The sequence below is a fragment of the Xyrauchen texanus genome, chromosome 18 (assembly GCF_025860055.1).
Source record: "Xyrauchen texanus isolate HMW12.3.18 chromosome 18, RBS_HiC_50CHRs, whole genome shotgun sequence".
NCBI lineage: Eukaryota > Metazoa > Chordata > Actinopteri > Cypriniformes > Catostomidae > Xyrauchen > Xyrauchen texanus.
The window spans coordinates 29,332,310-29,345,633 of record NC_068293.1 but is presented as its reverse complement, the minus strand read 5'-3'; the positions used below and the strand labels follow the sequence as shown (position 1 = coordinate 29,345,633).

The 13,324-nt window shown below is 45.0% G+C and overlaps 1 protein-coding gene across 1 annotated transcript in view; it reads left to right on the top strand.

The window, feature by feature from the left end:
- The window catches only part of LOC127658816 (sodium leak channel NALCN-like), a 239,088-nt gene that overhangs the window by 125,781 nt on the left and 99,983 nt on the right, over positions 1-13,324 (top strand). The window contains exon 16 of the mRNA XM_052148359.1: positions 6,297-6,434. Within this exon, the coding sequence (XP_052004319.1) occupies positions 6,297-6,434 (138 nt within the window). The remainder of the gene's footprint in view (positions 1-6,296; positions 6,435-13,324) is intronic.

Genomic DNA, 13,324 nt, shown 5'->3' with positions numbered 1-13,324 from the left:
CTAGTGAAGCTTTTTGTAAAGGGAAGGTCTCGGGTTACGTATTGTAACCCTTGTTCCCTGAAAAAAGCAGAACGAGATGCTGCGCATCTGGGATGCCCCAGAACTGCTCTTCAGAAAAAATATCTGACGACACGCTGGTGGCGCGTCCATTTATAGCCCGGTCACAGGTGCATTGAATGATTACACCAACCGAGGCTATAAATTCCGGTCAGTGTTCATTGATGTGTTACACACATATTTCAGCTGGTCACAAACATGTAGAATTGTTCCCAAAGTGCTTTTTTCAGCGCAGCATCTCGTTCCGCATTTTTCATGGAACAAGGGTTACAATATGTAACCCGAGACATTTCTGTGTGTTACCAGCAGAGTTGACATTGGCATTTTGTGCTCCTTCCATACATGGAGAAATTTTCTCGTCTTTTCCTCGCTCCACACAACCCCTGTTCCATGGGGTTACTTTAGATTTGTTACACACTTGTTATAACCAATTGTTTCTAGAATTAGGCAAATGTGCAACTGAGGTAAATGATTAGTGCTTTAAAATAACCCTGTCAGTGCACGTTAGCGATGTGCACAAACTGAACTCAGATCACAGCTGTTCTGTATAAAACATACATTATCAAAGCATGAGATGGAATTAATTAATGTGCAATGAGCACAGAATGGCATATCATTATCCTTGTGTGGCGCACATACGAGACTCATAAACATCTCCTTTGCGGTTATGTATTTCAGCATGTGCTCGAAAGAGAAACAGTGATTGGTCTGTAGCGAATTTCTTAAGAGAGCGTGATTGGTCAGGTGAGGTGAAAACGGACTAGGAAAGAGCTTGTGATTTGGTCTATCATCTGTGGACATGGCCTATTATGAAAATGAATAAAAATGTGCAACTATACCTGGCTGACACCTTCTGTTTGCTACCTCACTAATATCAAAGACGATTATGCTTAATTAACCGTGAGAGGCAGAAATCTTGATCGCAATAAAAATACATTTAAATGTGCAGCCCTACGGGAGAGATTAAATAATATAATTTAACTTTAATCAGCAAGTAAAAACTCAGACTACAACCCCTGGAGTCATGAGTTTGAATCCAGGCCATGCTAAGTGACTCCAGCCAGGTCTCCTAAGCAACCAAATTGACCTGGTTGCTAGGGAGGGTAGAGTCACATGGGGTAGCCTCCTCCTGGTTGCTATGATGTGGTTCGCTCTCGGTGGGGCATGTGGTGAGTTGTGCATGGATGCCACGGAAAATAGCGTGAAGCCTCCACTATGTCTCCATGGTAACATGCTCAACAAGCCACGTGATAAGATGCACTGGTTGACGGTCTCAGACGTGGAGGCAGGTTCATCCTCCACCAACCGGATTGAGGCGAGTCACTATGCCACCATGAGGATTTGGAGCGCATTGGGAATCGGGCATTCCAAAATGGGGAGAAAAAGAGGAGAGGGAAAAAAAGAATGTGAAATGTCGGAATAATAGGAGAGAGAATTATTTCTTTCAGCTTTTATTTCTTTCATCACATTCCCAGTGGTTCAGAAGTTTACAAATGTGTTAGTATTTGGTAGCAGTGCCTTTAAATTGTTTAATTTGGGTCAAACGTTTTGGGTAGCCTTCCACAAACTTTTCACAATAAGTTGCTGGAATTTTGGCCCATTCCTACAGACAGAACTGGTGTCAGGTATATAGGCCTCCTTGCTCGCACAAATTTTTTCAGTTCTGCCCACAAATGTTCTATCAGATTGATGTCAAGGCTTTGTGATGGCCACTCCTATACTTTGACCTTGTTGTCCTTAATCAGTTTTGCTGATTAAGTCATTGTCCATTTGGAAGACCCATTTGAGACCGAGATTAAAATTTCTGGCTGATGTCTTGAAATGTTGCATCAGTATATCCATATAATTTTCCTTCCTCGTCATGCCATCTATTTTTTTAAGTGCACCATACCCTCCTGCAGCAAAACACCCCCACAATATGATGCTGCCACCCCCATGCTTGGTGTTCTTCGTCTTGCAAGCCTCACCTTTTTTCCTCCAAACATAACGATGGTCATTATGGCCAAAAAGTTAAATTTTTTGTTTCATCAGACCAGAGAAAATTTCTCCAAAAAGTAAGATCTTTGTCCCCATGTGCACTTGCAAACTGTAGTCTGGCATTTATTTGGCGGTTTTGGAGCATTGACTTCTTCCTTGCTGAGCAGCCTTTCAGGTTATTTCGATATAGGTCTCATTTTACTGTGGATATAGAAACCTGTCTACCTGTTTCCTCCAGCATCTTCACAATGTCCTTTGCTCTTGTTCTGGGATTGGTTTTCACTTTTCGCACCAAACTACATTCATCTCTAGGAGACAGAATGCATCTCCTTCCTGAGCTGTATGATGGCTGCAGGGTCCCATGGTGTTTATACTTGCTTGCTATTGTTTATACAGATGAATGTGGTACCTTCTGTTGTTTGGAAATTGCTCCCAAGGATAAACCAGACTGGTGGAGGTTCACAATTTTTTTCTGAGGTCTTGGCTGATTTACTTTGATTTCCCATTGATGTCAAGCAAAGATGCTCTGAGTTTGAAGGTAGGCCTTAAAATACATCCACAATTACACCTCCAATTCAGTACACCTCCTATTAGAAGCTAATTGTCTAAAGGCTTGGCATAATTTTCTGGAATTTTCCAAGTTGCTTAATGGCACAGTTAACAGTGTATGTAAACTTCTGACCCACTGGAATTGTGATATAATCAATTAAAAGTGAAACAATCTGTCTGTCAACAATTGTTGAAAAAATTACTTGTGTCATGCACAAAGTAGATGTCCTAAATTACTTGCCAAAATTATAGTGTGCTAATATGAAATCTGTGGAGTGTTTAAAAATTTGTTTTAATGACTTCAGCCTAAGTGTATGTAAACGTCTGAATTCAACTGTAACTCCATATGAGCCCTCTTAGATATCCCAACACAGCTTCCTGTTTTGTGTTACAGACATTACAGCATAATTTTTTATAGCATCTACATACTGTACAATAACATTTCTTGACTTGTTTGAAGATATTCAGAAACAAGTGTAAACAAAAATATCTCTAGATGTATATACATTTTCAGCAGACATTATAGTCTCTTCTAAGTCTTTTTTTTATACTACAGTATGTGCTAATGAAGGGGGCCCTCATTAATGGCATCTTTTTATCCTCCGTTATTAGTGGGACTCCACTGATCCCAGTGTGTGCTGGGATTTGGAGGGGCTCACATAAACAGATGCCGCTCATTTCAAAGGCTGGTGGCATGATAACCATTGAAGATAATGATGTTTACCCACCTCCCTTGTCAATAGACCTGTTGCAAAATTATTTTCATCTGCAGTCGCTCAGAGACAGTATGACGGTGACCAGGCTTTGGACCAGCTGGGTTTAGACCTTCATTTGAATTCCATGGAGAAAAGGCTTCGAAAATATATTCTCATATCTCTGTAGGATGCTGATAGCTGGGTATATTTTTTATTACAGTATTTAAATTCAGTGAAGATGTGCTCTGAGTTTAAGACGTTGTCTTATTTTTGTCCCTGCATGTGACTAAAGCACATTTCCAGTCAAAAATGCATGTACATTCATAAGAATATATTTTGATATAAAAACACACTGTGTAAAGTGCTTTGAGTGAAGTGTCACAAAAGCGCCATATAAATGTTACATTCATTCATTCATTCATTTATTCATTCGTATTAATTCCACATGCTCTCATAATTTTCACCTAAATTTATTTAATCTGTGGAATGCAAAAGGTGTTCACTTTAATTGCATCATCCCCCCTTTCATACAATGAAAGTGAATGGTGGCTGTGGCCTACATTCTGCCTAATATCACCTTTTGTGTTCCATGAAAGAAATTACCTTGGGTTTGGAAAACACGAGAGTGAGTAAATGATAACAGATATCTCTGTTCCCCGTCTGTCACTCACTTCGACGTTGTGTCGAAGAAGCGACACTAGGGGTCTCTCTTGAGCGCCGATTATGCCTCTGATCTATGAAAAAAAATGCCAATGGGAATTAGGCAGACAGTATTTGCATACCCCACCCCTGGACATATGGGCATAAAAGCGGGCAAATACATTGAGTTCATTCAGAAATTTTCTTAGGAGCCGATGGTCGTGTATGCAGTCAGCTGCGAGTTACACACCCATTCCTGTTCCTATGACGCTGCCTGCTGTTGGATTCTACGGCACATTACAGTGGCTTTGTCCTTATCTGCACAGCAGTGCAGTTTGAAAGAGTTATTTTCTCTAAAAGAGCAAATACACAGCTAGCGTTGAATGTCCTTTTCAGGACGTGTCTTTTTAAAGATGTGTTTCCGCTTCTGCGAGAACATAACCGTGGCAGCATTGGGGTTGCGGCTTGTCATGAGAGAAAGCCACTTCAGCTTCCCCCCGCGCCTCGCCTCCTTCCTACAGGATTGAGGCAGGCGCCGTGGGCGATGGAGGCGATTTGGGGATAATGACGGGCTCCGTTCGGCAGGTAAATCCCCTCGAACCACCCGCCTCCCCGGCACGCTTGCTTGCTTCCGTCTAAGCTCGGGATGAGTGCGGCCCGCATCGCGGCCGGACGGCCGGTCGGCCGGTCCCTTGAGCTCCCGGAAATTGGATGACGACATCGGCGCTGCATCGGAGAGCATATCAGCGGCGTCTGATGCTGATGACTCATCTGGGCCACCACCTTCGGGTCTGCTCGCCCAGACTGAGCCTGACGCACAGAGGTCCGCTATACTTTCCCGGGTACCGCAAGCACGAGGCTAGACCGGAAAACCCCGTCCCCCCCTCAAGGCTACTTGATTGGTTCCGCGGGCATGTGCTGCCGCTCACAGATGCCATTTCATTGGCCTATCGCACCCAGGCCGTGCCCCCCCTTGCGGGTCCGAGCTCACTCAACAAGGAGTGTTGCCTCCTCGTGGGCACTGGCCAGGGGCACCTCCCTGGCAGACAGTAGAGCAGCGGGTTGAGCAACACCTAATACCTTTGCGAGATTTTACAATCTCAGGGTTGAGTCAGTATCCAGAGTGTCCCATGTTTTCTCAGGTCCGAGCCGGTAGAACTCTTTAATACGCTGACGGACTGGCCGAGTGGATCGCTTGCACCTAGCGCCCTTTCCCTCGGTCAAGGCAAAACTGTGCGCTTTCTCTCCCAGGAGATTCCATATATTCGGATTCCTGGATGACTCCTCCCTAGCCCTATGGGTCCGCAATTCGTTGGAGGAATTCGCTGACCCAATCCAATACGGGTACTCAAATCTACTCTGTACTGGAATAAGGTGCTCCACAGGTCGGGACTCCTGCGTGGACTCCTCCTGTGTGTATTTTCCATGGTACGGTCCTCTTGCGAGTGGACCTGCGTCTCCCTTAGGCAGTTCCAGCCGTGTCTGTAGCAACTCCCCCTTCTTGAGGCTGGATCTACCACCACTCCATTTTTTCTACATGTGACCTGAGTGGCCCATGTGACGTATTTCGCCACTTACCTCCCCGTTCCTGGGCAGGTGTGGTCTCCGCAGGGTCTTTGCCCAACTGGGTAAGACCCTCTTCCCACGATGCGTGTAAGGGCCCCAGCCGTTTGGTTCTATGCTGGAAACATAGAGAGAAAAGAGGCTAGGCTCGGCCCGTTCCCCTGCTTAGGGTAACCAAAAGGATTCCGATGACTTTTTATGGGGCATTGGGGAAGGGTACGTGCAGTCTGACACAACTGGTTACCTTTTTACGTGAAATACTTGGCCGCTATTGTGTCAGCAGTAAACATACACGATTCAGTGTATGGCGTGATTTGAATTGGACCCTAGTATCGCTTCTTCGACACAATGTCAACGTGAGCTACAGACGGTGAACGTCTAGGTTACAGATGTAACCTCCGTTCCCTGATGGAGGGAACAAGACGTTGTATCCTCCCGGCCACGTAGCTGAGCCGAGCCACTGTAGTGGCCAGACCATTTCTGGCTCCTTAGAAAAATCCTGAATGTACTCGACGTATGTGCCCGCTTTTATGCCCGTATGTCCGGGGGCGGGGTATGCAAATACTGTCTGCCTAATTCCCATTGGCCTTTTTTCATAGATCAGAGGCATATTTGGCGCTCGAGAGTGTCGCTTCTTCGACACAATGTCTCATTTCATCAGGGAATGGAGGCTACATCCTTTAAGGTCAAATTTAGAATTAACCTTAGTTATTATTAAGGATGATTGGGCAGACACTATTTATTTTTCTTCTTTTTTTTCCTGATGTGTAATGTAAGAGTGCAGGCTAATCATTGCTTTTTTTTTCTATTCCACAGGCATTTATGTCCATGTTCCAGATCCTCACGCAAGAGGGTTGGGTAGATGTCATGGACCAAACTCTGGTGGCAGTGGGACCCATGTGGGCTCCAGTGGTGGCCATATACTTCATTCTCTACCACCTGTTTGCCACACTGGTAAAAAAAAATAATAATATTTGAGTGATTTGTCCTGAAAGATACAACAAAATCATGTTTTGTTTCTACAACATAATTTTATTTTATTTTCTGTGTTCTTTTAAGCTAATTCATATGAATTAGTGGTAAACCATATATATTAATGAGAGCAAATGAGACAGATGAGACAGAGACTGAAATAAATTGGCTGAAAGTCAGTATATTCCTTTAAACTAGGAGTGGTGGTGTAGGAGTGGTGGTGGAGTGGTGTTGTAGGAGTGGTGCTAGTGTAATGGGCTAAAGCGCATAACTGTTAATCAGAAAGTCGCTGGTTCGATCCCCACAGCCACCACCATTGTGTCCTTGAGCAAGGCACTTAACTCCAGGTTGCTCCGGGGGCAATGTTCCTGTAATAAGGGCTCTGTAAGTCACTTTGGATAAAAGCGCCTGCCAAATGCATAATTGTAAATGTAAACTGTCCATATTAGTGTAAAATACTTCTTAGAAGTAACAGTGACAAACCTTGCCTCAATTGTTGCTATAGCTAATTTTGTGGTTGGTTAAAGCATTAGTGAGTGTGATGGTAGGGTTTACACTCAAGATGAAGCACAGTTAGCAGTTTGTGTTGGGGTACATATGAAGCCTTTTCCACATCATCACTGGTGCCATTAATTTTCATTATGCATCCTATAAAGGACCCCAGTTCCATGTGTTGCACATGCTCTATGTAACCCCAGTTTCTAAAATGTAGATAGATTGCATTTGTGCCACTGGGATCCAAGCAGGGTTGCGTTTCCCATGCAATGGCGTAACTCACTGCTTAACCACCATAGCACGATGCATCGCTGTAAAAAATGTACTAGCTAGTCATGACTGTTTCCTGAAACCATTGTAACTTTTTTGCACATCCATCATTCTAACCATGTTGGTTGAGATGTTCTTAATGATATTAATCAGGGGGTGGAGTAATAACTTCCACAAATATCAAATTATAATAGCTAATTTAAACCTTCACCAGTAAGCCATTTATTTAGATAAAGCTGCTGAAGAATTTAAAGCTAATGTTCCCCCAACGCATTTGAGCATATATGCACATGCACACACTTATGCGTTAACATTAACACATAAAAGCTGTGTCCTCTGACAGAAACTCTGAACCGTCTTCAATCCCTGTAACGGCTGCACTTATGTTTACATGACATTTCAGAACTCTGTCTTCTGCAAAACCCTGGAAACAGTCATTTATTAAATGGAAAGCGGTCAAAGCCGTAGCCTAGTGGGCTGCGCTCATGACACGTGGTGCTGATGCATCACGGGTGACCCGATTTAGAGTCCTGGCTCCTGAGGTCCTTTCCTGATCCCATTCCCACTCTATTCCTTCTCATGTTCTGTTACCTCTCTACTTTCCCTATCCCATTAAAAAGCCTAAAGGCCATAAAAAAACTAAATATGGATGTAAGCATGGTCAAAGTCTTGACAATGAAATTGATGTCATATGATGTCTACACAACAAACTAATCAGGAGCTATGCATCTAACCTCAGGTAAAGAGCTGTAGTTCCAACCAGAAAACTTTGCGATGCTGTTTGCAAATGTTCATTGGAACTACAGTTTTGGGAAACACCAAATAGTTGAACTATGTTGGTAATGATGGAACTTGTTACCATAGTTGGCTAATGATGCTTTTGGAAACGCACCCCAGACTGATATAAACTATCTTTCATCCTTCCTAATTCATATTCTGTAGCAGGTTGAAAGTTAACATTATAGCAAATTAATGTGACCATAGAGGATCAGAGGGATGTTACAACAGATGTCTCATTCCTCACATGTGTGTAATTCCTTTTGAGTGTGTGTGTGCTGCTTCCTGTAGTGATTGTGTACTTGGTACCTCTTCTGCGGACAATGATTGTAAAGAGTAAGGAGGACATCCTGGTTTGGAAAGGCTTGTTTTGACATGGTGTAGTTTATTAGTTTAATTACTGAGTTTATAACCCCAACACTGTTTTCAAAATAAAATATTTTATATGCAGATATGAGGAGCAGGAGATTTCACTAGCAGTGTCACAAATATAGAAACCAAGAAACCATCAAAATGTTGCTTGTGGCCGGTTGTTGTCACATCTGATTAGGTCAAAAACTCAGATTAACAGGTCACACCTGGTTAGGACCTAGCGTAACCTTCAGTTCCAAGAGGGAACTCATTTGTGATTCAACACTGCTTTCTGCCTAAAAAACTCACTGTGACGCATATATTGTAAAGTGGACATGGATAAATTCCTTTGCTGACTCCCAGCCTCCAAGAGAAAACATTTGCTTAGGAAATATGGCATATAAATATGGCCTCTGGAAACATCCTAGCACATATTTGTTTTACTCCCCAGACCTGACATCTCACTCTCCCTTTACCAGTATTTTATCCTTAAATAAATACTTTCTTAGGTTTATTCACAGCCACATCACAGCCCCCATCTCTCTCTATCACAGATATTATAGCAAACATTTAGCAATCATAGTTTGTTTTCTTTTCTTTTATTTTATTTGAATTAAACATAGGGGGATTTTGTTAACAAATTAATATACACATGAACTACTTAGCTGTGAATTATTTTGAACAATTTCTTTTAAATGTTCTCTATTAAGAAAAGAATGGATATAATTGCACTATGGTGCTAAAGATTATTATTTTTTTAATACTTCTGACAAGTTTGAGTGAGTGGAGCAAGCATTTAAATGTGACATTTGAATGAGAGCGCACACTAATGACAGAACAGATCGAGCATGTAATCAAGGCACGGCTGAATCATTTATTCATTTCCTGTCATGAACATGAAGAAAGTATGAAGAGAAAAGGCACAGTGTATTTCATTTTTTCTTTGTTGTTAGACATGGTTAAACCATTAAATAAAAATATCCAAATATATTAGTAGGCCTACTTGTAAAACATGTCTTTTAAAAATTATAGTTTGACTTCAGCATATTATATTGAATATAATTTTATTGTGTGGTTAGAACCATTTATTGGACAGGATTCACCTGTTTACATGACAAATGTTCTGGCAGCAATACTCAATCAGCACAGTTCACTTACAGAGGATGTATCACAGAGAATAGTGAGGATACAACACTGTTTATCTCTTAAAATGGCAACTGAATGTGGGGTCATTGATATCAAAGATGCAGGACTAAAAAAGGAATTGTCTTATATGTCATTAAATGTTTAATTTGCTTCAACCAGACAGAAATTGTAATGTTCCCTTTACAAAAAGCTTCACTATGATGCTGCGCTTTGGTAAGCGCTTTTGGGAAAAAGCGCTTACCAAAGCTGTGACCAGCTGTGAATATGTGTGTAACACGTCAATGAACATTGACCGGAATTTATAGCCTCGGCTGGTGAGATCATTAGATGCACCTGTGGCCAGGCTATAAATCTCTCACCGGGTTCGGCATCATCACTCAAGAAACCCACTCTCCCCACTAAGCCATGCAGGACTACCTCCATGCTAGTGGGGAGGGCTTATCAAGCGGCAGGTCAGGCTGGTGCTGTGCTGCACACCATGGCCATGTTACAGGCGTACCAGGCTGACCTACTGAAAGACCTGAGTGCGGGTGCAACGCTCGACGAAGAAGCCTTTTCTGAACTTCGTCGGGCCACAGATTTATCTCTCCATGCGACCAAGCAGACAGCCCGTGCCATTGGTCGGTCTATGTCCGCTTTAGTCAGCACGGAGAGGCATTTATGGCTTAACCTTTCGGGCATCAAGGATAAGGACAGAGTTTTCCCACTTGATGCCCCAGTTTCGCCTTCCAGTCTCTTCGGAGACGCCATGAATACGGTTATCTCCAGGTTCCAGGAGGCGGAAAGCCACGAGGAAGCCTCAGGCAGTTCAGGCCGCACTCAGGGGAGCAGGCTGTCGGCCACCCAGTCCCACCCCGACTCTGCTAGGCAGAGCGTGGCGAGTCGTGCTTCTCCTCGTAAAGACTGGGGACAGGCTCGTCGCCCTCAGCAGCCCCCGAAGCAGGACCTCAGGGTCGTGATTTCTAAAATATAGAAACCCTGACTGTCTTGTACCCAGCCTTGTGGGGGTGGTTCCTCTCGGGACGGGGCGCGTGTGCCATCCACTTCGGCCCTCCCGATATCCTCATGAAACCTCTTCACTTTGGTGTTTGGTGCTTCGGGTGACAGAGGCTTCCAACAAAGAGTTGGGTGTTCCGATGCTTCCTGCCTTTATCCTGGACGCGGAACACTCGACATCCCCTCAAAAGGAAGTGTCGAAATTGAAACCCATCTCAGAGAACCTGGCAGCGTGGAAAGTTCTGCCAGGCCTTTCTATGTGGGTTCTGAACACAGTAGAAAGAGGCTACAGAATTAAATTCGCTCGCCGCCCTCCGCGTTTCAATGGTGTGGTTCCCACTACCGTGAAACCAGAGCAGACACACGTCTACTGTGGAAAGAGCTGCAAAATCTCTTGGTCAAAGGGGCCATGAATGTGTTCCCCTTCCAGAGAAGGAGTCAGGCTATTACAGCAGATACTTCCTGGTCCCCAAGAAGTGTGTGTGTGTGTGTGTGTGTGGGGGGTTACGTCCGATTTGAGATCTTTGAGGCTTGAACCGCTCGGTCAGGGTGTTCAAGTTCAAGATGCTAACTGTCAAGACGGTCGTGTCTCAGATCCAACATTACGATTGGCTGATCACGATCGATCTCATGGACGCATATTTCCATATTGGAATTCTGCCACAGCACAGGAAGTTCCTGAGGTTCGCTTTCGGGGACGAAGCCTTCCAGTATCGGGTTCTTCCATTTGGCCTAGCCCTATCACCCCGCACATTCACAAAATGCATGGATGCAGCACTGGCTTGTTCGCGACTCCGGGGCATCCGCATTTTGAATTACATAGACGACTGGCTGATCTTAGCGCAGCTCCAAGAACTGGCAGTTCAGCACAGGGATATTGTCTTAACTCATCTGGTTTCTCCGGGTCTGAGACTCAACGTCAAAGAGCGTTCTCTCTCCCACCCGGAGAATCACCTATCTGGGGGTTATATGGAATTCGATCACGATACGGGCACAGTTGTCTCCCGCTCGTATCACGTCCATTCAGAACACCCTGAGCAAACTCAGGCTAGGTCAAGGTTGCATGTTCACCAGTATCAACAAATACTAGGTCTCATGGCATCTGCGTCCACGGTGATCCCTTTGGGCCTGCTCCATATGAGACCATTTCAGCTGTGGCTAAAAGCCAGTGGATTTCATCCAAGGGCCAGTCCCCTAGGGCTAATAAGGGTTACTCGCCACATGCTTCGTTCCCTTGCTATGTGGTTCAGACCCCGGTTTCTTACCTTGGGTCACACTCTAGGTGCGTCTCGTCGTCGCAGGCTGCTAACGACAGACGCCTCCCTGACGGGTTGGGAAGCTGTCTTAAGTGGTCATCCAGCTCAAGGGGATGGGAGGGTCGTCAGCTCGGTTGTCACAGTAACTGTCTTGAATTGATTGCGGTATTTCTGGCCCTGAAATACTTCCTCCAGAGGCTACCATGTCTTGGTGCGGGTGGACAATACAGCGGTAGTCTCTTACATAAACCATCAAGGAGGTCCACGTTCATGTCAGCTAAATTTCTGGCACGTCGGATTCTCCTTTGGGCCCAGGGAAAGCCCCTGTCACTCAGGGCAGTTTATATCCCTGGATGCCCGTATGTGGGAGCAGATTTACTGTCCAGACAGAAAATACTGATGGGTGAGTGGAGACTCCACCCCTAGGTAGTGGAACAAGACTGGGTGAGATTTTACAGGGTAGAAGAGGACCTCTTCGCCTCTATGAACAGCGCAATGTCTCCTCTACATCTCCCTGAGTCACCCAGCCCCCCCTGGGTCTGGACGTGATGGCGTATACATGGCTCTGAATGCGCCTGTATGCATATTTCATCCCCGGCCCGAATTGTGGAAACTTCATGTTTGGCCCCTGAAGGGTGCCAACTGAGGGACACAGGGCTGTCACCTGAAGTTATCGAGACCATTCTTAGTGCTAGGGCTCCCTCTACCAGAAGAATCTACACCAATAAATGGGGTGTCTTCGAAAAGTGTTGCAGTTCACATGGTGCAGAAAAAACTGTCAGCAGGCATATGCCCCGCTACTCTCAGGGTTTATGTGGGCGCCATTTCAGCTTGCCACGCCTTGATGGACAGGTTGCCTTTGGGCAGGCATCCTCTACTCGCTCACTTCATTCGTAGAGCCATGTGACTGAGGCCTCCTGTTAGGACCAGAACTCCTTCATGGGACTTAGCAATAGTCCTGGAGGGTCTGGTTGAGACCCCCTTTTGAACCTCTAGAGTCAGCGTCTGACAGACTTCTGACTCTCAAGATGGTCTTTCTTATGGCAATTACCTCTCTTAAGAGGATTGGGGATCTACAGGCTCTGTCTGTTTTGCCGGCTTGTTTAGAATTTGCCCCAGGTATGGCCAAAGCTATTCTGCATCCTCATCCTGACTACCTTCCTAAGGTGCCTTTTTCAACACTGTGTCCTGTCACTCTGGAAGCCTTCTGCTCCCCGCCGTTTTTAACGCCGGAGCAGAAAAGACTTCACGGACTCTGCCCAGTCCGTGCCCTTCAGACCTATGTCCACTGCACTAGCCAGTGGCATAAGTCAGTGAAATTATGGGGGCCGCAACAGGGGGGCAACCGCTACCAAGCAGACTATGTCACATTGGGTGAGGGATTGCCCTGGCCTATGAGGCGCGCGGTCAAGCTTCGCCAGTAGGTGTCAGGGCTCACACAACCAGAGGGGTCACCTCCTCTAAAGCCTTGGCTAGAGGGGTCCCTCTGCAGCAGGTTTGTGATGCGGCAGGCTGGTCCTCTCCGCACACATTCATCAGATTTTATAGTTTGGATGATCATGCTACTCCGGGCTCTTATGT